Source organism: Chanos chanos, chromosome 6 (assembly GCF_902362185.1).
Source record: "Chanos chanos chromosome 6, fChaCha1.1, whole genome shotgun sequence".
Lineage (NCBI taxonomy): Eukaryota > Metazoa > Chordata > Actinopteri > Gonorynchiformes > Chanidae > Chanos > Chanos chanos.
Window position 1 is genome coordinate 40,247,680 of NC_044500.1, and position 27,525 is coordinate 40,275,204.

Consider the following 27,525-nt stretch of genomic DNA (forward strand, 5'->3'; position numbering starts at 1 on the left):
AATAAATATAAAAAGACAAGCAAGCAATGCCCAGTTAGAGCCCTGGGAAGCACAGCATGCTAACAAAATGGGATTTCTGTGGACGACAGCTCTCCAAAATGATAGACAACAGACATACACTCTGGACTTGAAACCTGTACCAGTACTGTCATAGAAATCACCTTTGACTAAATTCTATACGCTGCACTAAGGCAAACTCTCGGTGCGCTAAAATAGACCCTAATTCAGTAAATGAAAAAGTGGGTCACATTTGTCATGTTCTTTTTAGCCATCATGTGTTTAGCACCAGTTGAATTCAGTTTTGCACTTTCGGTTCTATCTTTTTCGACATGAATTACATAAATGCTTCTCTGTGCAAAAGGTTTGAACAATAGGCTACATATGCTTGCATTAGTAAGAGCACCTACAAAGCAGGTCGATGGTGATTTCAGTAAACAAATTAGGGGGAAATAAGCATGGGGTACATCTTGAACTTAACCTGGAGATCTGGTATTTGCTAACACTCTGTCATGGGTGGGAGCTTACACCCCACTGAGTCACTCAGCATACGGGAAGACACTTCAAAATGGCTGCAGCAGTGCTGCTGTTTCCTCTCCATCACTGGTTATTTCACTTATCAATTACTAACCCAGATTCATAATCACGTGTAATCATTGTACAGAAATACAAAAAAGGCTCTATTCGGACAGGGAAAATTGGAGAGGACATTTTTCAGGCTTCCTGCGAAAATAGAATAGTCCACGCACAAACGCATGAGCGAACTTCTTTAAAACATTGTGGGAAATCAGTCTTTGAAAATTGTTCTGCAGTTTAAACTGAGGTGTGGACCACTTGCTGGTGACGCTTGTACCATAGAAAAGGTTGCTATGGTAACTGTGCCTGAATTGATGAAGACGGTGCACCTGGCTCACTCTTATGGTCAGACGTTAGGATTTCAGAAGAAAGACGTATACTTTAATGCTGACAGAAAGGCCTGTGAACTGCAGATGGCCTGGTCATCTGTGCACCTTGGGCATCTGTGCCTGAGTGATGATAGCTCCAAGCTTTTCCAGAACCTTCCCTTCTCACACCAGGATGTAGCTCTCAACGGCAAAAACACAGTATGTTAAAACAGCTTGACATATAAGCTCTATGCACAGGAATCTACTTCTTGAGTAACCTGGCAACAATTATGATGATCGATTTCTGCAATCCATCGAGCGTTTGATATTCTTAGGACTCACAGAAAATAACCCGTGTCAAACAACTCACAAACACAATGAAAGGTACCACAAAATGTCAATGGGCTGATCAAAACTGTAAAATACCACATTTTCCAGAATGATGCCAGATGTCTGGTACTGTCAACTGGAACTGGGACATCTGAGAGAGAACCAAAGAGCAGAGAGCTGCAAACTGATTCAACAGGCATTTGAGCACACCAGATCTAATGGGGAACATGAGGAAACACTCACTGCACTGAAAAGACTCCAAGAAAAGACCATCACTTAAGAAGTAATGAATGAATTACATTCAGCCTCAAACTCTATTGTAAAAGGCTCAACCAGGCTGCCAGACGGTTTCTCATGATCCAGTTACTTCATCTCCAGCTCACTAGTGCGATGAATGCAAGGCAGATGAACGCAGCTGTGTTTATAGAGGCAACCACAAATTACTAGGGATTCACAGTACTAAATAAAGTATTGAGTGCTAAGAGACAATAAGAGGCTGATAACTTGCAGCTGTTTACGGGAACTCAGGCTCTTACATGGCTTGAAAGAGATGTGCACAATCAATATCACATCTCCTAAAACAGAAATATGAAAAGTTTTTAGGACCATACAATGTTGCTTTAATCCATCCAAAATATATGCAGAAATCCCAGTGACTGTCTCAATGTATAACAATATACAAGGGTACATAATGTTCAGCATTTAAACCATCATGGTTCAGGCCTCGCCCTCTTGACTCTAACACGGCACCGGCACACTTCGGAACATGTTCTTTGCAAAGGTTCTCTTCGTTTGCAAGGCGAACGTTTAAGATCACCGGACATACATTCTTCACCTAAAGCACCTCGTTAGGAATGGTCTGTCTGCGGGCATGGGTTGTCTAATCTGTGGTAAATGCGCGCTGTCTGTAAATCGAATTAGGTAAAACAGCATAACAGTTAGGAAACCTCACTTGCATCCTCTTGAATAACTAATGATCGAAAAAGACCAGGTTAGACCGTGTAATGAGAATTTTAATGAGCATTCTTCAGCCTAATATCCGTCCCTTTCAAGAGCAGACACAAGCGTCTACTGAAATCCCTCCTCCGACCATAAACGATTGGTTATGAGAATCTGATGGTCTTTTACTGTGTGGCTTTCATAAACGTCAGTCATACGAAAGTCATTTTCTGAAAGGGTTAGCCAATGGGCGAGACATACTGTTATTTTCTCTAGATGAAAGAAATTTGTTCAAACATGAAAATTCATATAAGATGATTATTCACAGGCGTATCCTATTCAACAGTTTTAACAAAGCGCAGAGAATTAGGAAATACACCGAACAATTGGAGGAAAATACAGCAAAAAGAAGAGACAAACTAGCGTTATGAGATGCATACGATTCACCGATAATAGCCTACGTCGCATGTCAATGGACTGCTTATAGAATAAAACAGTAGACAAGTCTATAGAGAATACGCCTCTGATGTCTCTCGTTAAGACGTTCTTGACGTCTCGATGAAGCTGCGGCTGAAGATCTTGTAATTAAGCTATCATCTGAAATATTCAGCAGCCGCTCGACAACTTTCTCTTTTCGCCGACAGTTTCACATCACGTAAAAAGGTTACAAAACCCTTTCATTTCTCTGGATCGCCGACGAATTTAGACCATGTTAAATCGTCAAAATGTAGCGTTTCAAATTCACCCAGCGTCGTTCCCTGCGAGGATCCCATCCATACATTCATTCCCTATGCAATGCTGAGACCACTGACTCCGAAACCATCTCTCAGTTCGTGACATATCATCCATCTCATTCAAAGGCATTTCATATCTTAATATATTGTGCGGAAATTTTGTCAAATCATTTATCAATTTTATATGTGAGTGAAAATAGAGTACCAAATCACTGGTACCTTTTTAACGATGATCCCCCTTCATCACCGCTCCGCCAGCATCTCCTTGCCTCCATTCACACACCAATCTCTCAGCATCCAGCGCTGTCATTGGGCCACGGACACGCGCTCCTTTCCTTACACACGGGGGAGCTTCTCTGCGAGGACATTTAAAGGGACAGTCTTGAGAGCTGAAAGTGAAAAAATCAGGTAAAAACCACGAGTGTACTCATTATGACTGGACACACACACGCACACACACACACGCGCCACAGACACACACACATGCACACGCACAGACACACACACACACACACACACACACACACACACTCAAAAGACAGATGCCACAAGAGACATTTTATTACACACAAATTATTCCTCAGACACAAACAGAGCCTTTGAAAATGGTTGCAGGATGGAAAGTACCCCACTTTCAACCATTGTTAGCAGTCATGTACTTGTGGACCTTTCCTTTTCAAGAGTAGCATTTCATGGATAGGTTAAACTTTCATCTACTATTATTATCTCAGTTAATTAATAAATATATAACAATAAATATGTCAAGACACAAGTGTATTTAATAAATCTGTACATCTCCTATATATGTCAATGTTAGTGTGAACAGTATGTGACTGGAATCTGTTCCTTGATGTCTTTAGTTGTGCCAATCACATCAGGCCATGTGTGGTCATGTGCATTCTGTTCTAATTGGTTTTCATGCCTTCTGCCTTCTCTGATTGGCCTTGCCACTCACAGTCTGCTTTTCTGACCCTCCCTGCAGGGGAAGAGCTGTGAAACTGAATCAGCTATGGCAGTATGTTTCAGGCAACAGCTGACTCCATTGGTCACAGCCCAGAGTTAGTACCAAGTGTCAAAGGCAGAGGAAGAGAGAAAGACATGGGGGAGCTGAGTCAAATGTTTCATAACCAAATTACCAAGTGGAATACAACCAGTCATCCCTGTAATAAGATGTTCCTGTACTAAGAACAAAAGGAAAATGGTACATCAGGGTGATTTTTTGTAGCTATATGCAGTTATACAAATTGGAATTCAACTGAAATCAAGACCTGATTATGAAAAAGGCAATCAATTGGTTTACCATTCACTGTGACACATGACCAATAAAATCAATGTAACTTGCTGATGGTCTGGGTATAATGAGTGGATTTCCATTGCTGAAAACTGGAGCATTGTGAGAGGTACATGCTGAGCTTATATAGAGGTGTTTGATATGGAATAATAACTGTTTATCTCTAGGGAGTTGTTTGACATCTCAGAAAAGCACAGTAGTCAAGGTTACTGCCAGAAGCATTGACTCATAATGAATCACTGTGTACTATATCAAAGTGCTTTGATGCAGGAAGAAAGTGACTTTTTATATTGAAGATATAAATTTCATCTTAATTCTAATGCTTTACACTTGATATGAATTACGTCAGTTACTTGAAAGAGTCAACTGATGCAGCCCCTTTATCCATTGATGTCTTATTCACAACTACCCAACAAAATGCAAAATTAATGTAACTGTTACCATGGCCGGTACTGTAGCTGCCAGTGATCACTGTTAGAATATTATATTTGAATTTTTTAAGAATGATAGCACAGTCATGTGTCATGCAACATTAGCAATAAACAAGAACTTACCCAGTGGGATTCTGGGATGGCTCAATCTGTTATGCACAGTATCATTTACTGTTTGCTTTGGTGAAATCATTTACCAGATGATAAATCAAATTTACATCACAGAGTACAAACCACAGCATATGTCAAGATATCAGATTTAGGTGCTCCGAGAGGTCCACTTTCCATGGAAAATAATGATACCATTCTTTCTCACTAACTGAATTTTGGGCTGAGTAAGTCAGGGTATCATAATAAATGTCTTGTTGTTCTTATAATAATTTGTGTATTGCAATGAACACAGCCCACATAAAAATCAGCATCAGACCATTGATTCTTTCAGAACTGTAACTCTAAATTCCTGAAAAGACAACTTTCATCCACATTTATTGCTTATGGGGAAAAAAAAGCATTGATTAATAATCAAGGCACGAAATATGAATGACTGGAGAGTTCAGAACTCATGCAGGGTTTCCAGTCTTCAGCCCCCCCCCCCCCTTCCCCCAATGGAAATGAGGTTCAGGTCATGCTCCTACTAAAAACAGCATGCTGGCGACCAAGGCTTTTCCTACCGCTCTCCCTTCCTCTGGAATAGCTTACCTACAGGAATTAGGGAGGGCAAACTCTCTTCATAACTTTGCAACCAAACTAAAGACTTCTCTATTTTCTCTAACTTATTGACTTTGTTATGCACATGTCAAGCCCTTTGAGACTCTTAATAGTGATATTGGGCTCTAAATAAACTTGTATATTATTGTGTGAAATTAGTGTTCAAAGTAAAAACAATAGCTGTCTGCTGACCTCTAGTGGTTTATGGACACAATAAATTTGATTCCGCATACTGACTTCTCTTTCTTAACTGACATACCCACTAATGTATTGAGACATTATTATATTTACTAATCCATTTAGACTTAATCTTCATTGAATTAGAATTTAAAATAAGCCTACGCAACTTTATTTTGTCTCTGTCAGCCTTGTGTGTGTCTGCACCAAGGTGGCTTCAGGGCCTTGCACAGCAGCCCACGTAACATTTTACAAAGGCAGAGTGACTTTTTATAACTATTGTAATGTTGTTTAAGAAGGCATAGGTATTGATTATTTTGCAGTCTATGTCAGCCACATTAATCATGATCAAAATAATGGACAGCATCCAAACTGTAATAATACCTATTCAGGGCCTTAGCAACCACACTATAACAGATTCTTTAAAGTTACCTTTGAAGAGTCCCTTGGACTGCAGAAAGCATCAAGGTTTGCCCAAGAGAGGCTGTTTGGTGGAAATGCACATACAAACCCACACAGTCACACGTGCAAAAAACGTGAAGACAAGCTGTTTAGAGAAAATGCACGCATGCGCACAGACACACATGCACACGCACACACACATACACACACACACAGATATCTGAGCAAGTGTACAGATAAATGTGATTTGTGAAGCAGTCTTCACGTGGGAAAACACTGACCTATATCATTCAGGAGGCATGTTCATTCAGCAAGTGAGCTAGAAATAGGTCACGCTGATGCTGGTTTGACCAGCATGAGCAGTGAAAAGAGATGCTAATGTTACATTTCATGTGACATTTTAAACTAGATCTAAAATTATTGGGGCATGAATCCATAGCACGCTCGCTCTGTGCTGTTGTGAAATGTTTATAAAACTATTTTAACAAAATATATGGACTAAGAATGCAACAGACAGCCCCATAACTCTAAACAGGCTACTGCAAAAGAGCATTTAACAGAGACACATGAGCAGTTTGCATTTCCACTTTATTCTTTTTCCAAACTGGAAACAAATTGCAGGGTCATTATTCTCATAATCACGTTACATGACATGATGCACCAAAATTTACTCTATTTTTTAACAGGAATACACTGAAAAAAACACAAGGTTTCACAATGGATACCGGACTGACATTTAGCCCACTTACAACAGTGAATTAAACTTTTTTCATTGTTTCAGTTTTTTGGATATTTTGATATCTTTTTTATTTGTATTTTAATTGCTCCAATTTCATTGTATTTGCACATATCCACATCTATCCACTTTGAACCCTTTCAATACAGTCACAATTGGATCCAGAATATTTGTCACTTCAGTGTTTCTTATTTTTCAACACAATATGTATAGAAATTCTACACAGACCAGATATGTTTCTGAATATAATTTTGTCTTTTTTTCACTGTAGTCAACAGTCATCAAGAGCCAGCCACATACACTAGGCTTAGTCATAATAATAACAATAATCATCATTATTATTCTTATACACAAAAGCACAAAAGTTGGCAGCTAGGCCGGCATGAGGATGCACAAGACGGCCATCATTTTTACCCATGATATTTAAACACTGTACAAAATAGTCTGTATATACAGTGAGGATGTGTATGTGTGTCTGTCTATCTGTCTGTCTTTTTGTCTAGAAGGCCGGCTGTTGTCTTGGCTGCTTCGGCTCATGCACTGGTTATTGAGACTCTCCACAGAGGTGAGATGAGATGACTAGCTTGACTGTCTCTATATTTTAATTTTTCAAAGGCTCCACTGAAACGAGAGTACGAGCCCATCTTTTTCTCATCGTAAAAAAAGACTAACATCCAAATCGTTATGGCCATACACCGACCGGGTCTTTCAAAGTTTAACATGATGATGCAATGCAGTTCAGACTTGTGCTTTCTGTTTACATGCCCTTTTCCCACCAAAAGACTGGCATGGAGAGGATAAAGAGAGTTAGTATATGTTACGTATCTATTCAGTTAGCCTGGGTGACATGTGGTCAGGTTGTCTAGCCTCAGGAAGTTCCACAACACAGAGTGGGGGCTGTTCCTTTGAACATGACTTGTGTATACATTGGATGCATGTTATGTTTGAATGCCTGGGGGTTTTACAGCACTGAAGACTATCGATGAATCTTATTCACATCCACTTTACTATTCCCTTTCTTTTTCACACACAGTCTGTAGTGCTCTGTGAAATATTGTAGGAGTTAGAACTTCCTTTAGATAGGTATTAGGTATGTTCTTTCAGACGATTCCTGATCAATTACGAGAAACAACCAAAAGAGCCTCTCAGTAAATTTGTGTGAGTGGGGCTGTCCTACAGTGCGAGTGTGATAAGTGTTTAACAGTCTGAATGGAAAGGATATGAAATAAAAGACCAAAATTCATTGAAGCACAGCTAACACTCTGTAAAGACATGTAGGACCAACCACATCACAGTTTCTTAAACACTGCAGAGGGAATAACGAGTGCATAAGCTGTCAGCCTGTGACCCCTGGGAAGCCTGGTCACCCCACAGACACTGAGACTGAATGAGGGCATACAAGCAGCCAGACTGAGCCAAGCAAACCCATGCTTAAAGCGACAAGATGGTGAATGTTCAAGACTGACAGTCTACACATTTAACCCTTTGGCAACAGATCCCCATCCCCAAAAAAGGAGAGGTGAGGGGTTTAAACATGCCACTAAAATAAAAAAAAGTCTATATATGTAATTCAATAACTCATTTCAATACATTGAAGAAGATAAATACAAACAAGTTCATATCAATAATTTAACTCTGCAGCAACACAATGCTGTTGATTTCACGTGTGTTGTAGTGGCGATGATTTGCATGAATCATTGCATAGAATATTTGAAATGAAACTTGATTTCAATCCCTCTTTTCATTTATTTTGTTGTGGATGTGTGTGTGTGTGGTTTTACACACTTCAGGAAGTGAATACGTGGGAATTCTAATCGGAATTTGTGTGTGTGTGTGTGTTGTTGTGTGTGTGTGTGTGTGTGTGTGTGTGTTGTTGTGTGTGTGTGAAGTTGTGTGTATGTGTGTAATTGTATACATATTCAGAATCAAGATTAAGAGAGATAATTGATTTCTATTCACTTTTACCAACAACATTATTGTGCTCTCTGTTTTCTGCATGCTATTGCTTTAGAAATGAACCAGAACAAATGCTTAAAATTTAGCATAACTGATATGAAAAAAAAATGAAAATATAAATAACATTACCAAACATAAAACAAACAAAAACTCTGTGATATACAAATCCATAAAATGCACAAATAAATCCGTAAATCAAAATGAATAATTTACATTATCAGAGAGATATGTACATGTACATTAGTATACAGCTGTGCAAAATAAAGTAAGGACATGGAATATTTAAAAATATGTGAGGTATACAAGTAAAAAAAAAAAAAATTAACAAAAAATGAATAAGGCTCTTATGCTCAAAGAAATCAGGCAAAAAAATGATAAGAATCCAAAACAAATGGGAAAAAAAACGAACAATAACACAAGAAAAGGAAATCCCAAAAGGCCAGAGTTCTGCGATTGATTAGTGATGGCTTCATGATGGCAAAAGGGCAGACATCGCTCTGTTGTCGGTCAAGTTTTACAAAACTGAACTGAGAGCCTTTTGCCTGTGTTTTCAATCACCTGTTTAACGCACAAGGCTCCACGGCCCTGCCCTTGGAGACAATGAAAAAGTGATTAGATATGGGTTTATATATAATATATATGTATCTATATATATTTATATATAGCTTGTGCGTGCATTCCCATGTCCACATTTTTACACATTGCATTCGGTACACGAGTGACAACAGGTCAAGAAGAAAAAAAACCGAAAACATTCAACGAGAGGATCAATCATCGCCATATTGGAATGTCGAGATCATAGAAACCGAGCATACATTTACATAAGAATAATAAAGATAGGCAATTGTTCGTTTGGTGACACGGTGAAACAATCAGCTCCTCCACTGCTACAGTCTCGTAACGGTGAATCGAGTTCTTTGTAGGACTGGAAAAAGTGTACTGTGAACTGCTGCTGCTTGCTTGTTTCTTCTCCAGTGTATGGGTAGGACACCTGAGCACACTAAGGTGGAGAAAATGAGTGTATATTGTTTAGACTGAGTACAGTAGTCTTTCCTCTTCTGGAAGTTGTCTTGGGTTTTTTTTTTTTTTTTTTTGGGATCAAATTAATTGGTATGCAGAGGACATTCCAGAGAATGGAACCATATGAACCCAGTGAAACCTTCAGCTGTCATATGCTCAGTGAGTGTGACCTGATTTCAATCAGATACTGATGATATGGGCAGCACAGTGTTTTTTTTTTTGTTAGATTATTATGAATGGGTTGCATATGACAGTTAAACACATTGCTGGGTTCATGAAGGCTCCGAAAAATTGATGGGAATATATATCAATCATATCTTCAGGTGAGGTCCATAACACAGTCTCCCTGTATCTCCTTTCTGTAGCACTGGGTGATGCACCTACAACAAGAATGAGTTAAAGGTCAGTATTTGCAATCACAATATTTGTTCAGCAAGTCACCTTATAAGCTAACAACCTCTAAATTTAATCATTACCCACATTAAACCTAAGTACTACAACGGATTTCAGATTTTCAAGAGCCAGACAGGGAGGTTTAAAAGATATTGTGAGTTTGCAAAGTCATAGTCTGTGGTTTCTTTAAATGATTTTCTTTTATCGCTTTAATTCTTTATTATCTGTACCTATTCACTACTGCAACATTATTATAACTAGTATTAGAACATTTAATTTTGAAGTCCCACAAAGCACCAAGGCTTTAAATCAAGTTACATTATGATAAATAAAACATGTGCAACACCACTGACAAACAGCAGAGGGCAGTGGAGGTTTAAATTTATCAGAGTTTCTGATCTGATTCAGCGTCTTGATGAAAGAGCAAGAAACATTTCAATGCATTATTACAATTTAAAGCATGCAGGATTACAATTATAGGATACAAATGGTCACATACAGTTACCAAGGCAAACTGGTGATGGATCTTATGTCCAGAACCTGGAAGTAATGTTTCATGAGTATGAACTACCAGATCTATTTGCTTTGGATATTAACACGCATGATCATATAATTGTACACAATTGTCACAAAAATCATATAATCATATTCACAACATGATATTCACCAACCTTGCCTTCTTTAATAATGCATGACACATGTAAATGTGGTGCGTATAAACAGTAATATTTATCAGTGTATTATATTCATGTCATGAATTGTTACAAACTCATCACAAAATGACCCCACTGTTTTCAATTCACAAAGCCATGGTCCACCGCACAACATTCTCCGCAGGCTGGCTTCACGCCGACCGGCCACTTTAATGTTCTTCTGCTAAACCACGACGACGCTATCCAAACACCACTTATAGCTCTGTGAGGCCTATGCCTCCACAAATATCTCCTGACTACAAAATGCCACACCTCCAACTACAACCTCATCAGCGTCGCCCTCCCTAAGCAGAGCCATGCTGCAACTGGCCGTAATCCATAGGCCTGAGTAGGCTTGCCTGCTGCCGTAAGAAGCCCTGAGCCTTCTTTATCTTTCTATCCCCCGTGAAGGATCCCCTCACAGCCTTCACAGGCAGCAGAAGATGAAGACCTAGCACCATGATATAGTTCAGAGAGAGAGAGGGAGAAAGAGGATCACTGTGAAAGGCATCACGGCCAGATGAGGCACAGCAAAGGCGTCAACTTAATCTGATCTCAATTAAAAAAAAAATAAAAATCTGCACCCAAAAATAACTCATTTCTTTGATAAAAGAATAAGAAATTTCGACAAAATTTGGGCTGGCTGGCAACTGAATAAAATCCAGTGCAAACATTTAGCCTGCTCTATGATCATCTCATCGAAGATTGCCTAACTTCTTTCAATACTGTTACAGTTCTATGATCCTGCTGTGGTATAGCACATTCAACAGTGCTTTTTTATTCTGACTCATCACATTCAGTTATCCCCATTGGTACATGAGCTCAGCAGGAAGCTAATGTCTCTGTTAGCTCCTTGATCTGCTTGCTAATTATAGCGTGCTCTGGCTGACCTACTTTGCCCAGAGTGAGGAGTGAAAGGGTCAATCCCACTGGTCCTCTGACACCATGTGATCTAAGCCCTAACCTATGACTCCTAAAACGGGTGGTAAAAGAGTAAATAAATCACAGTGGTGGGCTGAGAGGCTTCCTGACACACTCAACAGCTCATAGTAATACAGTGGTACATTCACAAAATTATACAACTTCCACTAGTAAACAGAAGGAAAAACAATTCAGAAGTCTGTTCAGAGCAGTGGTTGCATTACTGTTGCACTTTGTACAATAGCCAGTTTTTCATCTGCCTCGCAAAACTCCGAAGAGTAGGAGCAGATTTTACTTCAATTGGAAATTCATGCTGATGCGGTATTCATCTAAAATATAATGAAATAATGTCACCGTAATTTTATTTACGCTTACAACTGCTCACCGCAGCATGAAAGTTCACAGTGCACATACCATTTCAGATTCCCATGTAGTCTTACACCCTTCATTAAACTGCAGTGCTGTGCAACGTGGCTGTGAATGAAAAATCTTGACTCACATCTTAATGAATAAACCAGAGATCTTTCTTTTCAGCCTGAAAGTAGAATCTGATTGGGCCTCTGCATTACTGCCTGCTCATACTGCTCAAACATCGGTTCTGACATCCATCCAAATTCAGCTTCTTTCAGTTACAAGCTATTGCCTAAGAATCAAACGTCTCCTCATTTCTCTGGAATTGTCATAGGACACCAGTGATAACAAATAGTGATAACACTCCAACCACTTGCTTACAATTTTCTTTCATCGTGTACTAATTCCTGGAAACTCCACTGCGGACGAGTCATCCCAGAAATTCCAGTCCTGATTAGGTTTCTTGGCGTGAGAGGTGTAACAGCGCCCGTGGACAAGTAAAATCGGTTGAGCATAGCTTTGAATGACTCATCAATTCACTCATGCCCTCTCATTATTCAGATGAGCTTGATGTATGCAAATATCCCGCTGAAACATCAGTTCTTTCATTTGTCCATCACAGCACATCTACTGACACCACTGTTCAAATCACCTCACGTTCAGTTGATCTCGACACTTTGAGAGTAGGTTTTATCTCAAGACCGTACTAGTAGAAATTTAAACTGGACCCTGAGCGGATCAGGATACTGAAGCTGGACATATGCAGGCTCATGTACACTTCAAAGGCCAATGGGACAAAACGGATAAAATACTCACTGGTGTACTCAGGTGTCCCCCTCCTTTTATTTAATGTAATGTATAAGGTGGCAGAAACAGTTCCATAGGTTTTTCCAGTTCTAAATCTCCAGTCACCCTCTATCTCAACCTAAATGAAAACAATAAATCTTTAACTGCAATCACTCAAACTTGTTAAGTATGATTTTTTTTTTTACTCACTTGCACTTACCCTCATTTACACAGGTCACCAAAATGAAGTAAACTTCTTGCCGAGAGCAGATACGGCTGTGAGAATGTGAAAGAGAGAAGGTAAAACGGAGGGGTAGAAAGAACAGAACAATAGAAGCATAAATATAACTGAAAAAAATCTTAAGACGCCATTGGACAGGCTACTGTGACCCATATAAAGACTTTTAAAGAACATGCTACATTATTTAAAGTTATTCAGAGCATCTCATTAAATCAGGGTTTTAATGCACTATTATTCTCTCTCTCTCTCTCTCTCTCTCTCTCACACACACACACACACACACACACTCACACATGTACACATGTGCATGCATACACAAACGCAAACAAGCTGCTGTTGTATTGCCATACCATCTCCCAGTTTTCCTGCTTGTTCTGCTGCCCCTCCCTGCAGGATTTTGGTTAGAACGCTGTCTCCCTCAGCAGTTGGCTGTCCTGCTGCAGCGCTTCCGATCCCCACTGGTCTGGGAGCTGCTTTTGAGCCTATGAAAAGAAAGCAAGAGTTTTCTGTGATAAGTAAGGAACCTGACTCTGTATCCAAGATAAGGAAAAAAAAACTGTAATCCTGCTAAGGTGCTGAGGTATATTAATACCTAAATTTTGCATCCTGTTGTAGAGAAAACAAATAAATCACTATGCCCACTAAACTTCTGATTGACAATGCATGGATGCTCTGCAAGTGCAACACAATAAACTTGCACTCATTACAGAATGCTACTGTAACAATGATTGTACGGTAATGAAGCATTTACATACATCTCAGCCATTTACTGTACTCGTTTCAGATCACCAGAATTTTAAGAGATGCTACATTACTGCATTGGTATGTTCATATTAAAACCTCTTTTTCTGTGGTTCTCTAGCTGAAGCTATAGCGGTAAAAGGACAGTTTCTACATGGAAGGTAAAACATACTTAGATTGCATTAAACCTTCAGGTGCATGGCCTGCACCTCTGAATTGTAATTTAAGATACAGCATCTAATTTGCAGCATCTAATTTGCACATAGGGCTGTACAATTCTGAACATAATTATTTACAGTGCTGAGCAAATTACTCCAGATTCACTGCTACTCTGACATTCTGTATCCTGTTTACAGTAAAGGAGCCAAAGTGACCATAATTGGCTTGCAACCTCACCCTGCAAATTACTGTCAATTTCACAGAATTTTTGATAGTGTATGAGAGTGATTGTGGATGTTTGAGACTGTTATTATCACTGAGATGAACATTTTCTCATGGGAGTATGGGAAGCTCCTTTGCTGAAATGTTGCAATTTTCTTTTTTTCCCTGAGAAAACAATGCAGAAATGTGACTCTCTCTCTCTCTCTCTCTCTCTCTGTGTGTGTGTGTTTGTGAGATAGGAGATCACTCAGGTGGATATGACAGTAATGCCAAAGTTTGAAAGGTGACCAGTGTCACTAAACAGGAAAGAGTCTTGATGGTCAGTGGAACTCACCAATGCCTACAGCAGGAGTCTGTGGCCCTTTTGCTGGCTGAGGGATAGCAGCTTTACTTCCAATACCAGTTGGAGGAGTAGTGGAAGCAGGGGCTGCACCAGTTTTAATCTGGCCTCCCTTGGAAAAAAAATAGAAACAAAATCATTCTGTTATTCAACACTGAACTGAACTGAAGCTACAACCTGTTCACATAAGCTGTTCACTACATTTCATGACCAATAAATGTCATTGCCAGTGCTCTAAAACAGAATAAATGTTATATATTCATATCAAGGTAAATATAGACCGCAGTCAACTTAATTGGATTTACCCCAGCAGCACTTGGCTGGCCTGCACTTGGTCCTGCTGGTTGTTGCTGTCCCTGTGCTGAAGTTTGGCCTGGTTTGGCTTGCTGTTGTGCTGTACCTGGCCCCACTCCTGCTCCTGCTCCTGCTCCTGTGGTTGTGGTTGTGGGTGTGGGTGTGGGTTGAGTTGTACTGTTGGAAGGTTGTGGCGGCTGACCAGGTTGCTGCTGGGGTTGCTGCTGTTGCTGCTGTCCTGACTGCTGTGTCCGTGGCTGCTGTCCCGACTGCTGGCCCTGCTGCCCTGTCTCTGTTTGTTGAGGCCCCGGATGTCTCCCAGACTGTGGCTGCCCTGCGGAGCGCTGCTGTCCCTGCTGTTGTGCCTGTTGTCCGCCAGAGCTCGGCTGTTGCTGTTGTTGCCTTGACCCTGATGATGGCTCCTGTCTCCTGGAGGAGCCAGGTTGCCTTTGCCCCCTCTGTCCTCCTGAACCGTGGTGATGACTAGATGCTGGATCACGGGAATAATCAGAGTCCCGATACCCACCCTGTGAGGACCGACCATCCGAGCCTCCCCTCTTGTGTGAGGATGAGGAAGTACCACGGGCATCAGAGCGTGCAGAGGGGTCCTTAGGGTGTGACCGAGAGGAACGGGAGGACCTGGATTCATCTGAGTGTCGTGAAGAAGAGTGTCTTCCTGAGCTGCTACCATGGTGCCGGTGCTCCCGACTTGAAGTGGAGGATGTGTGGCGTGGGTTGCCATATTCATCTTGGTCCCACATATCCTCCTCAGGAGGCTCGTCGTAGTCATGGTAAGTGTGTTTAACATTGCTCCTCCTACTTGAGGAGTGGCTCCCACTTCCATGATGTCTGGAGCGTTCTGAACGAGCCTCACGGGGTTTCTCAAACCAGTCTGTCTCCTCCTGACCTAAATGATAGGCTTTTGAAAAACCAAGAAAAGGGTCAACAATCACAGTCACCGTCCCACGGTGAAGAGGCATGTGCAGAGTGAAGCCATGCAGAAAAAAAAGTGGAGATGCGCGAACACTAATGACATGCAGTCTTTCAACGAAAAAAAGAGAAGTCCAAACAAAAAAATGTATATACATCACAACCATTAAAAACACATTAGTCCACATGTATTTACGAAACAGATCATGCAGAAAATGACATGCAAACATTAGGCCAAAATGGTTTTATGCATTGTACACTGTACATAATGCTGAAATTAAAAAAACCAAAAAAAAAAAACGACAACAACAACAACAAAAAAAACACCATTGTACAGCATTCCACACATGATAACTGGCATGCAGTCCCTTGAGACGAAGACGTTCATCAGGCAGTTGTGATTCAGCACCAATTACCTTCACTGTCAGAAACAGCACAATGCATGTCATCTACAAGGTAAGGGTCATCAGGTTTGTAGACATGGCTCCTCGGCATGTCTTTCATGTGATGGTCCTGTACGTCAGGCAGGGAATGGCTGGAGCCATACTGGTTTCGTACATCATGAGTGTCGGGACCTACAGCGCTGCGACCAATGCCCATAGGCTTCCCTACAGGGCTGAGGGGACTTTCTTCCTCAGAATTCTGAGTTCGCATGGAAGGGCGTCCACTCCGGCTGTGACTGCCCCTTTGGGACCGTTCCATGGCATCTCTCTCATATGATTTGCTCCTGTAGCCTCCTGAGTCTTTGGAGGAGATTTTGTCCATCCCATAGCCTGTTGACCTTGATCTTCCAGATCCATATAAGCGTTCTTCCTCTTCTAGTGCCTCCCGACTTGAACTATAATATTTCTGCTGGTCATAGGCGCTTTTCTTCAGTCCATATGAGAGGTCATCTTGGTGTTTCTTGGTTCTGGACACTACAGTGCAGCTACCACCCGTTGACGTAGTCATGGTGTAAGAAGCAAGGTCAGATTCCACATCCCGAGCCTCCTCAATAGGTGAAAATTTTGAGATCTTCTGCTCCATGCCTTGCTTCCTATGCTTGCTACGTTTAGAGGAGACTACAGCAGGTGCTAAACTCTTGGATGAATGTTTCTGGGATCCCATCCCAGCACTGTTGCGAGAGCTAGAATGTTTGTATTCATCATAATAATATGAGGAACCACCACTCATAGTGGTGCTTGTCCGTCCATGACTGTCCACTGCACCCTGCTGATGGTAGCCGGTGGTGTTTTTAGGTCTGCCATAAGGATCTTCAGATTCTTCTCCATAGGTCATTCCTTGTGGGCCATTCTCACTCCCGTAACGGCCAGCTGATGAGTGCCCTAGCGTGTCCCCGCTCCGCTGTAAGTCAGATGAAGGGCCCATGCTCTCCTTTGTCAATTCACTTATGTCATCAATCATGACATAATTACGGGGGATATTCTGCTCTAGACTGGTGGTATACAGACCATCTGAGCCATAAGCAGATGTGGGACTTGGAATGCGGTCAGTCAGACTCTGTTCAGGTGCTCGGTACTGCCCATAAGCACTGGTCATGGTTGAGGAATAGGCACCACTGAAGCCAGGTTCTTGAGCTGATGTGGCTACTGACACTGCAGGATTGCTGATGACCTCATAATTGGTAGGCAGCTTCTGTTCCAGGTCAGCCAGAGATGTCTGTCGTGGTCTCTGATGAACAGTGAGGATATCTGCCTGGTGCTGGAAAGACAGGCTCTGGCCAGGGTACGGTAGAGTCTGTCCTGGGACAGGAGGAGCTGGAGGCTGGAACCCCTGATGACTCTGTTGTAGGCTTAGCTCAGCCTGATAGGTGGACTGGCTGAAACCATGAGTCTGAAATGCTCCCTGAGACTGGTAAGCTGAGGGTTGAGGAGGCTGAGGCTGGAAGGTCCCTGGTAGAGGCTGTGAGGCTGTGGGGTACTGTGGTGGTTGGAATCCAATCTGCTGATAAGCACCTGTCGGTGGCTGTGTGGGTGTTGGTTGGCTTTGTTGGTACTGATAAGGGACATATGAGGAGGTAGGGGGGTATTGAGAAACTGCATTAAGATCACTAGTAAACTGGTTAAGTGGTGTTGTGCTGGGCCGTGATAACAGTCCATTTCCATCATAAGTACCTGCTGATGCTGCTGCAAGGCGCAGATTGTTTAATTCACTGTCTGACATGTAGTCACGTGCATCTCCCATACATCGCAAGTAGGCAAGCTCTCTCCTTTCTCTCTCTTTCACCAAGGTTTCTTTACGCTGTGTGATACCTAATTCAAGATATCGTAGCTTAGCATCAATCTCTTTCTCCTCCTCCTCCAGCTCTGCTTGTTGCTTGCGAAGTTTGGAGGACTCCTGCTCCACAACTTTAAGCTCATTCAAAAGGCCTGCCTTGGTGACCCCCTGTGCTGGCCGTGGCAACACCCTCTGGGGTAGTCCTGGGGAGCTGTACATCTGGGGCATGGCAGGTGTAACAATGGGTAGCGGTGTTTCTTCAGGAGGGGGGCTGGGAAGAGTTCTTTTCACCTTCTTCATCATTGAGTTCTGCTGCTGCAAGGCAGCCATCTGGAGGGAAAATGGTTAAAATTAGCATTAAATTGCCATTTAGAAATTACACAAGGCACAACATCCACATCACCTTGCCTTGAAAATTTTAACTGCATGCTCCTGTCCACTCCAGTGATGAAATGAAAGAAATGAGATTTAAAGCAACTGCACCAAAAATATGGTCTAAAAGCAGTGATTAGGACAGCTTCAGAAAGTAGCTGAAAAATCAAATAAAGAATTTAATTGTTCTTAACATTTGTAATATGAAATTAATTTATGGCATGAGCAGTAATTTGTCTCATAAAATTCATCACATTTGCAAAACATTAACTCTGTAAAATTTCGTGATGATTCCATCCTTTAAAATGCTAGAAACAGCACAGCAAAATAGCTAATTAAACAGACATTTAAAAGCTGTTTACTTACTACATGTAGAAGTTGTGCCAATCCATTATTAAATCATTGTAAATCCATAAGGCATTTTAAAACATAAAAATATCAACTTTAAATAATCTCCAATTTCCTTTCTAAGTTATCGTGTATGGAGCTCCTTTTTGAACAAGCCTGAGTGTTCCTAAGACAGCTATCACACTGGAGAATCAGACCTCATTCTGACAAGCTGCTGACATGCCAAAAGACAGCAGGGCTGAACCAGGATGCTTGCACACTGTGCCACCCACCCCTCACCATTTTTGGGTGTTTGCCAGACATAACACACACATTGTGTGTCAGAATGCAAGAGAGAAACAGTGAAAAGACATAAAAGAGGAGAGTTTCGAAAGTGGAAGGCAGAGAAAAGGAGCAAAAGATTTTGGCTAAATATATGAATTATAATGATGAGAGAAGTGTTTAAAAGCATGAATGTTACAATAACAAAAGGATAAAACACTGCGAGTGCGGAGAGACAACAGGAAGAGGGATCAAAAGCTTTCAGGGGCCGAAGATACACAGCTGCTCTCCTGAGAACCTTCTGTTGTGCCCATTGATGCCAAGGCCTATAAGTGTCTTTTTTTTCCACAACGAAAAGTTCCTTCAGTGCTCAGCATACTATTACATTTATGCCTTTTAGCTTTTAGTGAATGGCGCATGTTAGGGATGTAACGATACACTAACCTCACGGTTTGATTCAATTAACAATACCATGTTTACAGTTCGATTCTTCCACTATATTTTTTAAGAAAATTAATTGAGCTGAAACTGGAATGAAAACAATGGATTTACTTTCGATGCATTAAGAATGCTGAATTATTGTTGTCTTTTTGTACCATTAAACCAAAACGAATGATAGCTTGACCCTAGGAGGAATTCTTTGAAAGCTAGACAAAAATAAATAGTCTTCAAACATAAAATGATATTAAATTGAATGGGTCTGTCTGTATAACATTAATATTACATAAATATGAAATGATGAAAACTGCACCTCAACACACGATGCTCAGATTTAGACAAAAATTAATGAGCTAAGATACCATCATAAACACTACTGATAATGCCGATTTTAAAACTTCAGCTATGTTTGTTCCTGTGTGCATCTCAAAAAGCAGACGAGTCTAGAGCCCCCAAACCTTCAGCAGCCTACCCTATCCACTATTGATTGTAATGTAGCTCTGAACAGCCCTGGATGTCCACCCATCTGTAGTCATCGCCACACTCTTCACACTTTTCAGAATATCTGTCACTTTGGTTTTTGCTTCATTGTACGACATTGACTAAAGTGCGAGTGTGAAGGGATGTTGTATTTGGGCTCTAGTGTCTTAAGTAGTGGGCAAAATCCTTTGATGTCGACTATCAAGAATGGTTTCATGTCTTTAGCAATAAATACTCTTGTAGATCTGGTGATATCTTGTGTTCGTACACATGTATGAGGCAACGGTGATGCAAAACTTCTTTTAAAGAGAAGTCTGGCCTTTAAGCACTTTCTTTTTCATATCCTCTGACCAGAGTTTGTTGTTGTGGTGACACTGTAGATGCTGCATGATATTCGTGGTATTAGCAGTAGTGTAGCTGATTTCCGACAGTGTTTGCATACCGTCTTCATTTTGTCAGTTAATTTGCCGTCATTTCCTGTGGAATGATTGGAAAGCCAAAAAGTTGCCAAGCTTCTGATTTAAAGAAGGATGGCGCATCCACAATTTCAATCCCAGCTCCAGCAAAAATCATTATGTCTCACGCTGACGCTGCTAGTCAGCTACTGAAATATCTTCTTTCTGTCTATGACAGAAACACGTAAAACATGAGGCCTCAATTGGAATTCCAGAGGTGTGACGTATGACTTTGTGCACTGGTAACACAAATAATGATACAGGTGACTATTTTCATTTTACTTTTATTTACTACCACTGATGAATTTATACGATGCGTACCGCCAACTTTTATGATGCATACCGTCACATTTTTGCACCGCAATGCATCGTGCTACAACGAATCATTACATCCCTAGTGCATATGTATGCTTTTTGCCGTCCTTTACTAGTGCTGTTATTTAGAAAACTTTTTAAATATGACTAGCTGTAGAAATGTGTAGAAATGACATTGTCACAAAGTAGTAAAACGGCTGCCTACCTGACTGCTTGGAAGCGCCTGACTTTGGTAGAGGGAAAATCTGGTCTTGGATGGATCTTCAGAAGTTGGGCTAAGGGGCTTAGGATCTGACATTGACCGCTGAACACTCTTTATGGGTCTTGGAAGAGTCTGATGCCTTTGGGGGGACTCAGTGGTGAAGGCTTTTTGTTGGGGTGTAACATGTGCCTTATTTAGCTTCTCACTTGATGTAAAGGTTGTCTCTAACATGCGATGGGGAGACAGCGGGGATACTGGAGAGTACAGCACCTGTGGAGATTTTGGAGGCTGGCGGGATGGAGATTCATTTTGTTGGGCTTGCTGCTGATAGCCAATATCTAGGGGGTCAGGTTTTCTCCTCTCTAACTTGGATGTGGTAGAACCAACCATCTGCAAACTGGTGGAGTATGGACTGACTGTGGTGGGTACACTCAGCTGTGGAGCTACCACACCCTGAGATAGTGCCTCTGGTTCAGTCTGACAAGCTAAACTCTCTCCTCTCTGCGTCCTTTCAGGGGCTGAGACACAGTGAAGGAGCTCAACCTTTGATGTTTCAGCCATGGTGATATGGATTGCTGGTGATACCCTGCCTAGTTGGTCTGGCTCAGTCTGACAAGAGGAGTCATTAGTGGTTTGGATGGCTATGCTTGAGGTAATTTTGGATGTTGCGTCAGCCTTGGTTTCTGCACTGGATTCAGAGTGTTTGGAGAACCTTGATCTTCTGCGCCTTACAGGCTGTTCCCATTCTACTTGATCCTCTTCATCTGTTTGCACACTGCAGTCAGCAATGCGTCTAGTTCTCCTGCGTCTTGACATGTATTTGTCCTCTGTGTCTTCATCATCAGTCTGGACACTGCAGTCTGCAATCCTCTTTACAGTTTCCTCCTCTGATCCATCCCTCAAGCGGGGCATTGAGTTCTGTTTTTTCATAGTTCTAGCATCTCCATGATCATCACTGTTTCTTAATGATATCTCAGAGGCAGAGCTGGGTATTTGCCTTGAAGTCACCACTGCCTGGATCATTTGTCCATCTATATAAGGCAAGAACTGTACACTCTGTCCCTCCTGTGGAATAACTCTGCCACTTTGATCACAAATAATAGAGAAGCTTTGAGGTGTAGCTCCACCAACTACTACTCCTTGAATGGCACCTTGGGCTGTAGTGGCTGCTGCTGCTGCTGCAGCAGATGCTGCAGCGGCTTCAGCTGCAGCTGCAGCCGCAGCTGCCTCTATGGCTGCGGTCTTCTGCCTCTTTTGTTCCTCAAGCTGTTGCTGAAGTTGCTGCTGTAAAGATTGTATCTGGTCTAATTGTAGCCTCTGCTGAGCCAATTGCTCTCTTTGCATGACCAGCTGGGTCTCCCTTTCAGCCTGCTGCTGTTGGAGCACCTGCTGCTTAATGTTCTGTAGTTCTTGAATCTCCCGCTGCACAAGAAGTTGTTCTTTCTCCCTGTGCCTTTGGAGTTCCAAACGATCCCTCTCAAGCTCTTCGTGAAGGCGTAGCTGACGAAGCTTCTCTAACTCAACACGCTCTCTCTCCAACTGCAACAGCTGCTCCTGTTGTTGGCGTAGTCGTTCATCCTCTTTATCTTTTTCTACATTTCCAGAAGCAGTAATGGTTGTGCTGGCCTTAGTTTCTGGCAAAACCCGTGAAACAGTCTGGGGCTGTGTTTGTGACAATGTCAGTGCCTGAGGCTGAGCCAGAGGTTGTATTTGAGCAAGTGACTGCCCTTGGGTTTGCGATAGGTCTTGGCCTTGCCCTTGGGTCACTGTCTGCGGTTGTACTTGTAATTGCATTGTTGCATGCACTGGCTGAGTTTGAGACTGAGCTGATGGAAGTGTTGTGGTGCTCTCCTCTAAAATATGAGACCGAGGAGTCTGAAAGTTAGTTGGTACTATGGTGGCCTGAACTGGAATTGTGGTGGTTTGAGAGCCAGCTGTCAGTGCACTGTGCTGTGCAGGTAAGGTTGAAGTTGGGGGTACAGAACCAGGTGCTGATGATTTCCCTAGATAGACAGGACTTTCCTGAGCAGAGGTGTTTTCGGTTACTGCGCTTCCTGGTGTAGAAGCCTGGGCCGTTGTTGGAAAACGACTGGGAGGTGGATATCTATAAGGTCCCTGTGCAGAGAGAGGCATCCTTGGAGTCACATGTGACAACCTGGTAAGGCTTGCAAGAGGTACAGCGGTAACATTTCCAGTAGTGTAGGGTCTATAAACACCTCTAAGCAAGGGTTGCAGGACAGGGGCTGGCTGAGTTGTGATTGGTAAAGTGGAGGCTATAGGAGTAGTGATAGTAGAGAATATCATGCCATCAGCAGTCCTCAGAGCAGAAGGACACATGGCTCGTAGACTTGCTTGTCTGGCATTGATGAGATTAGTTAGTGCTTGACCATGAACAGTGGGCCTTCCATCAGGACCATATAACAGATTGGCTCTAATAGATGCTAACCCTTGTTGAAGATTCATTCTGCCTGATGCGTCACCTCTTCCAGCCCCACACTGAAGAAGCTCTGGATTGTTACCATAACGCCCACCAAACTGGTCCATAGAATTAAGAGCTGCACACATTCGACTAATCTCTCTTGCTGTTGTGGCACTGTACTGTGCAAGGTTAGGCTCCTGAAAACCACCAAGATCTCGTGTGGGATAACCATAGTCTGCATTGATATTGGACATAGACCCATATCTCCGGAGTGGTAATGGTGGTCCTGAAATATCTCCATGCTGACGCAGATCTGTGTAGGACCCATATTGTGCACCCATTCCAAGATATCCACCTTCATAAGCCTGTTTCATTGTACTCAAATCTACTGCAAGATCACCTGGATCAGTCCGTTGATATTGCTGATGCACTCCCTCTGAGAGATTGGTATCAGACATTGATGGCTGAAGGCGCCCTGGAGGGGGTAACCCAAATGGTTTATATTCCTTTGTTGCTCCTTGCATATTTGTCACCTGGTAGCCATCTTTCCCAGGTTGGGGCTGTTGTCCTGAACTAATATGAGGGGCAGTAACTGAATGAGTGGCTTGAGAAGGTTCAGTGGTACTATTATCTGAGGTCTTGGTCCTCTGAGCAAAAGGTCCTGTGCAAGAACCAGCAAAAGGCAACTTATAAACAACATCACAACAGGCCACTTGGTTCTCAGATTTAATTTGTCCTGTGAGATCCAGAACTTCTGGAGCAGGTGCCGGAACTGGCTCCTCTCTTTTCACAAGTTGGGTAACAGTTCCTTGTGATATGCTGTTTTCATCTAATTGTACCATCATTACATGAGGCTTTCCTGTAGACAGGTTCACAACAGTGGGCTTATTCTTTAGTTCAAGGGCTACACCACCATAAATGTCATGGGGAAGAGTGGGGGTGGGGGATGCTATTCCAGTCGATGGCTGGGGAGGAAGAGGAGAGACTCTTGGAATCGCACTGACACTGACCACTGTTTGAGCACTGCCACTACTGGTCTGACTAACCATTAAGTCCTTTTTCAATAATACTGGTTGAACTTGGTTTGCTAAATTGTAGCGAGCAAAAGACGAAGCTGCCTGTTGATGTTGCTGAAGCTGCTGCTCAAGGAGCTGTTGCTGCTGCTGTAACTTCTGTTGCTGTTTCTGAAGCTGCTGCTGTTGGATACCAAGATCCTCTAGACAAGCATCAATCTTTGGAATAGACGGGTCTGTTACTTGTGGCTTTGTCTGGGTAAGACAAACTGCAGCTCCAACTCCTTGACCAAGGTCAACACGGTTCTGCAGTGGATCTCCATAAACCACTGGATGCTTTGGCTGCGATATAAACATGGATGCTGCCACAGTAACACTCACTGTTGTTGGTGTTGATGTGGTAACATGAGGTTGCTCCTGTGCATTTAGATTCATGATAAGAGGCTGAACTGCAGTATGACGGCTAGGCGTTTCTGCACCAAGAGAGTACCGCCGTGTATCGGATGCAAGAGATGTCAGGTCCATACCTTGCTCTGTCATTATGATTGGGGTGGGTTTCATGGGAGCTCTTAGATCCACTACACTCCCACTTGGGGGAGCCTGACCTTGCTCAACAACCCTAGACATTCCTGGGACAGTGGATATTTTACAAAGGGATATATTTTCCATGGAGAGAGATCCTCGACTATAGGTGCCTCCAGTAGAAGCAGCGCTTATGCCTGGATGAACTTTTTCTGTTGTATGTGTTTTTTGCAAGTTATGCTGAGTTGCTGGATGGCTGGAAATTTTTTGTGGGGAAGAAGGGGAACTTGTTGGTGGCTGAGGCTGACAAATTGGTTGCTTCTGATGTTGGGGGTGCTGATGTTTTGTTGGTGAAGACAAAGGGGAAGTGGAAGAATTTACAGTCACTGGTTTAGCAGGTTGGCTTGGAGTCTGTGAGCCGAGTGTTATCACCATGACTGGCGAATCTTGAGAGGACTGCTGTCTCGAGAGTCGTGGGGTACCGGTTCTTTGTGGTATTTGGGAGGCATGTGTTGTTGGCAGAGGTGAACTGGAAATACCAGCAGGAGAACGAGTAGGACTCTGTGCAGGAGATGTTGATGGGGAGGTGGGGGAACTAGGGTTTTTAAAATAAGAAAATACTTTGGATGTAAGTGAGGACGCTGCAGAGGGCTCAGGTGATGCTGTTCCCTGAACACCTGGTCTTCCCGGAGGAGGTGCAGCAGTAGAACCTGTCTGAGAAGACGTTACTGTATGTGTCCCAGGTGGGCCAGTTGTTGGGCCAACTTTGGATGTTTGAGCCCTTATTTTTTCTTGATTTTCTTTTGAATAATGCTGTGCACCACGCATGCCTGGTGACCCTCGACCACTGGAGTCACTTTGTGTTGAAAGTGACACAGGAGCTGAGAGTTGGGTAGGGCTTGTTCCTGGGCTTAAAGTTGTTGAACCAGCATCTAAGTGCTGTTTGTCTCTACTCAACTGGGGGACACCAGCTTGTTGCCTTTGAAGAATGTTTTGTTGATGTACATTGGTGAGTTGTTGCCCTTGCCTCCCCTGCTGCATTTGCTGCTGTTTTTGCATCATTTCTGCCTTTCTCATCATTTCTTCGTAGACCTCCTCTGCACTTTTTAATGACTTATCTGCTGCAGAAGGTGATACAGCAGGTGCTTTTTCTGTGGGGGAGTACAGAGACATAAATGTAGGTAGGTTGTATTCACTACCAGACTTGTACAACTTTGAACCCATGTCAAAGCCTTCAGCCTCTGAATCCATTGATGGTGAGTATTCTGAGCAAGATGATCTATGAAGCTCTTCCATTTCAGCTGCCTGTCTTAGCTCCTCTGTTGGTGATGCGTCTTCAATTGGAGACAGGTTACTAGGGGGAGTCTTTGACCTCTCTCTGCGTCTCTGGGCCCTAAGCTCCTCCTTGTCCCTTTTTGTTTTCCTAGCTGTACTTCGAATTCTCTGCTGCTCCAAGTCTCTCATTTTCTCTTGCTCTCTAAGAAGTTCTTCTTCTTCTCTCAACTCATCCTCCTCAGAGGAATCCTCAATGGTAGGTAAGAGTGGGCCATGGGACCGATGTCGAGCTTTCCGTTGCTGCTTAGCCTCTTCCAGCCTTTGCCTTCGGCTAGGACTACTATCGCTGTCATCCTCCATTGAAGATACAGAGGTGGGAGATGTACCAGAGGTATAGCTTGGAGTGGTTGCAGGGAGGGTGGAAGAATAGTCCCCTCTTGACCGCTCCTCAGGTGAACCAGTCAGGCTTTCCATCTCCAACTCAGGCTCTCTGAGGTCATGATCTGTGCTGAGTTCCATGTCACGACTGTAACTGTTTGTGTTATTCAGTTCTATAGTCTTGAAACGTCTTAAGCCTCCTTGAGAGGTCATCATATCATCACCTTCACCACATTTGTATGCACCATCACTTCCTTTGCTATCTTCTTCAAAACTGCTGGAGTGGTGTGTGAGACGTCGTTTCTCCTTTCCCAGATCAACACTGTGTTTATGGCCCTTTTTCGCCTTTTGTTGACCACACTCATCAGTATCTCCAATCTCCTCCTCATCTGCACTCATCTGTAGGATCTGCCTCCTCATAAAGTCCTCATCTGTCATTTCTTTTTGGGACTTCTTTGGTCTGGTTGGTAATGGAGAAAGGCCACTCTCACTGCTGTCCTCTACATAGTCATGACGTAACTTGCAGCTTAGGTCATCTGAGGACTCCTCCCGAGCTGCTTCTTCATCAGAGTCAAATGCCTGGTCCTGGGAAATGGACAAGGAGCGAGGTCTCGGCTGTTTATCATCACCATCATGGCTATCTCTGTTCCGCCACTGGTCAGAAGCAGTCTTGGACTCTAGCAGAGGCCGCATGGAGCTCTCCAGTTTTGTTATTTCAGAGGGGCTAGAGGGACCATGTTGTTCACAGATCCCTTTCTCGTTCAGTGTGACACCTTCTTCTTGGATCAGCCCAGTAATCTCACTCTGAGAGCTGGATATCCCATCTGATGAGTAGCCTGTATCACTCAGGCTTTGTGTACTTGATTTGTTTGAATCCTGCAATAAAGCATAAAAAATTAGTAGGTGTCTTTATTAAGATTTAAACAAGTCTCATAAATTAAAACAAACTCGAACAGAGAATTTAAAAAATACAAGATCATGCTGAATAACATTCAAGAGATGATATGGGGCTGTTATTAAGCATCCAAAACAAAATACATGATTGCATGAAAGACAACGAGCACATCATGATAACAGCAATCAGTAATGCGACTAAATTGATGATGTATCACAAAACAATGAAAAAAATTCTCACTCAAGGTTATGACTACATGA

At 42.5% G+C, this 27,525-nt stretch overlaps 1 protein-coding gene across 1 annotated transcript in view; it reads right to left on the reverse strand.

Annotated features, from left to right (window-relative positions):
- Positions 1-12,983: 12,983 nt before the first annotated feature.
- Positions 12,984-27,525, reverse strand: part of bsnb (bassoon (presynaptic cytomatrix protein) b) — a 52,032-nt gene continuing 37,490 nt past the window's right edge. Inside the window, exons 5-11 of the mRNA XM_030777271.1 lie at positions 25,745-27,246; positions 20,767-25,696; positions 16,092-18,222; positions 14,757-15,664; positions 14,446-14,554; positions 13,340-13,471; positions 12,984-13,024 (exon numbers count right to left, since the gene is read on the reverse strand). Of these exons, the coding sequence (XP_030633131.1) occupies positions 12,984-13,024; positions 13,340-13,471; positions 14,446-14,554; positions 14,757-15,664; positions 16,092-18,222; positions 20,767-25,696; positions 25,745-27,246 (9,753 nt within the window). The remainder of the gene's footprint in view (positions 13,025-13,339; positions 13,472-14,445; positions 14,555-14,756; positions 15,665-16,091; positions 18,223-20,766; positions 25,697-25,744; positions 27,247-27,525) is intronic.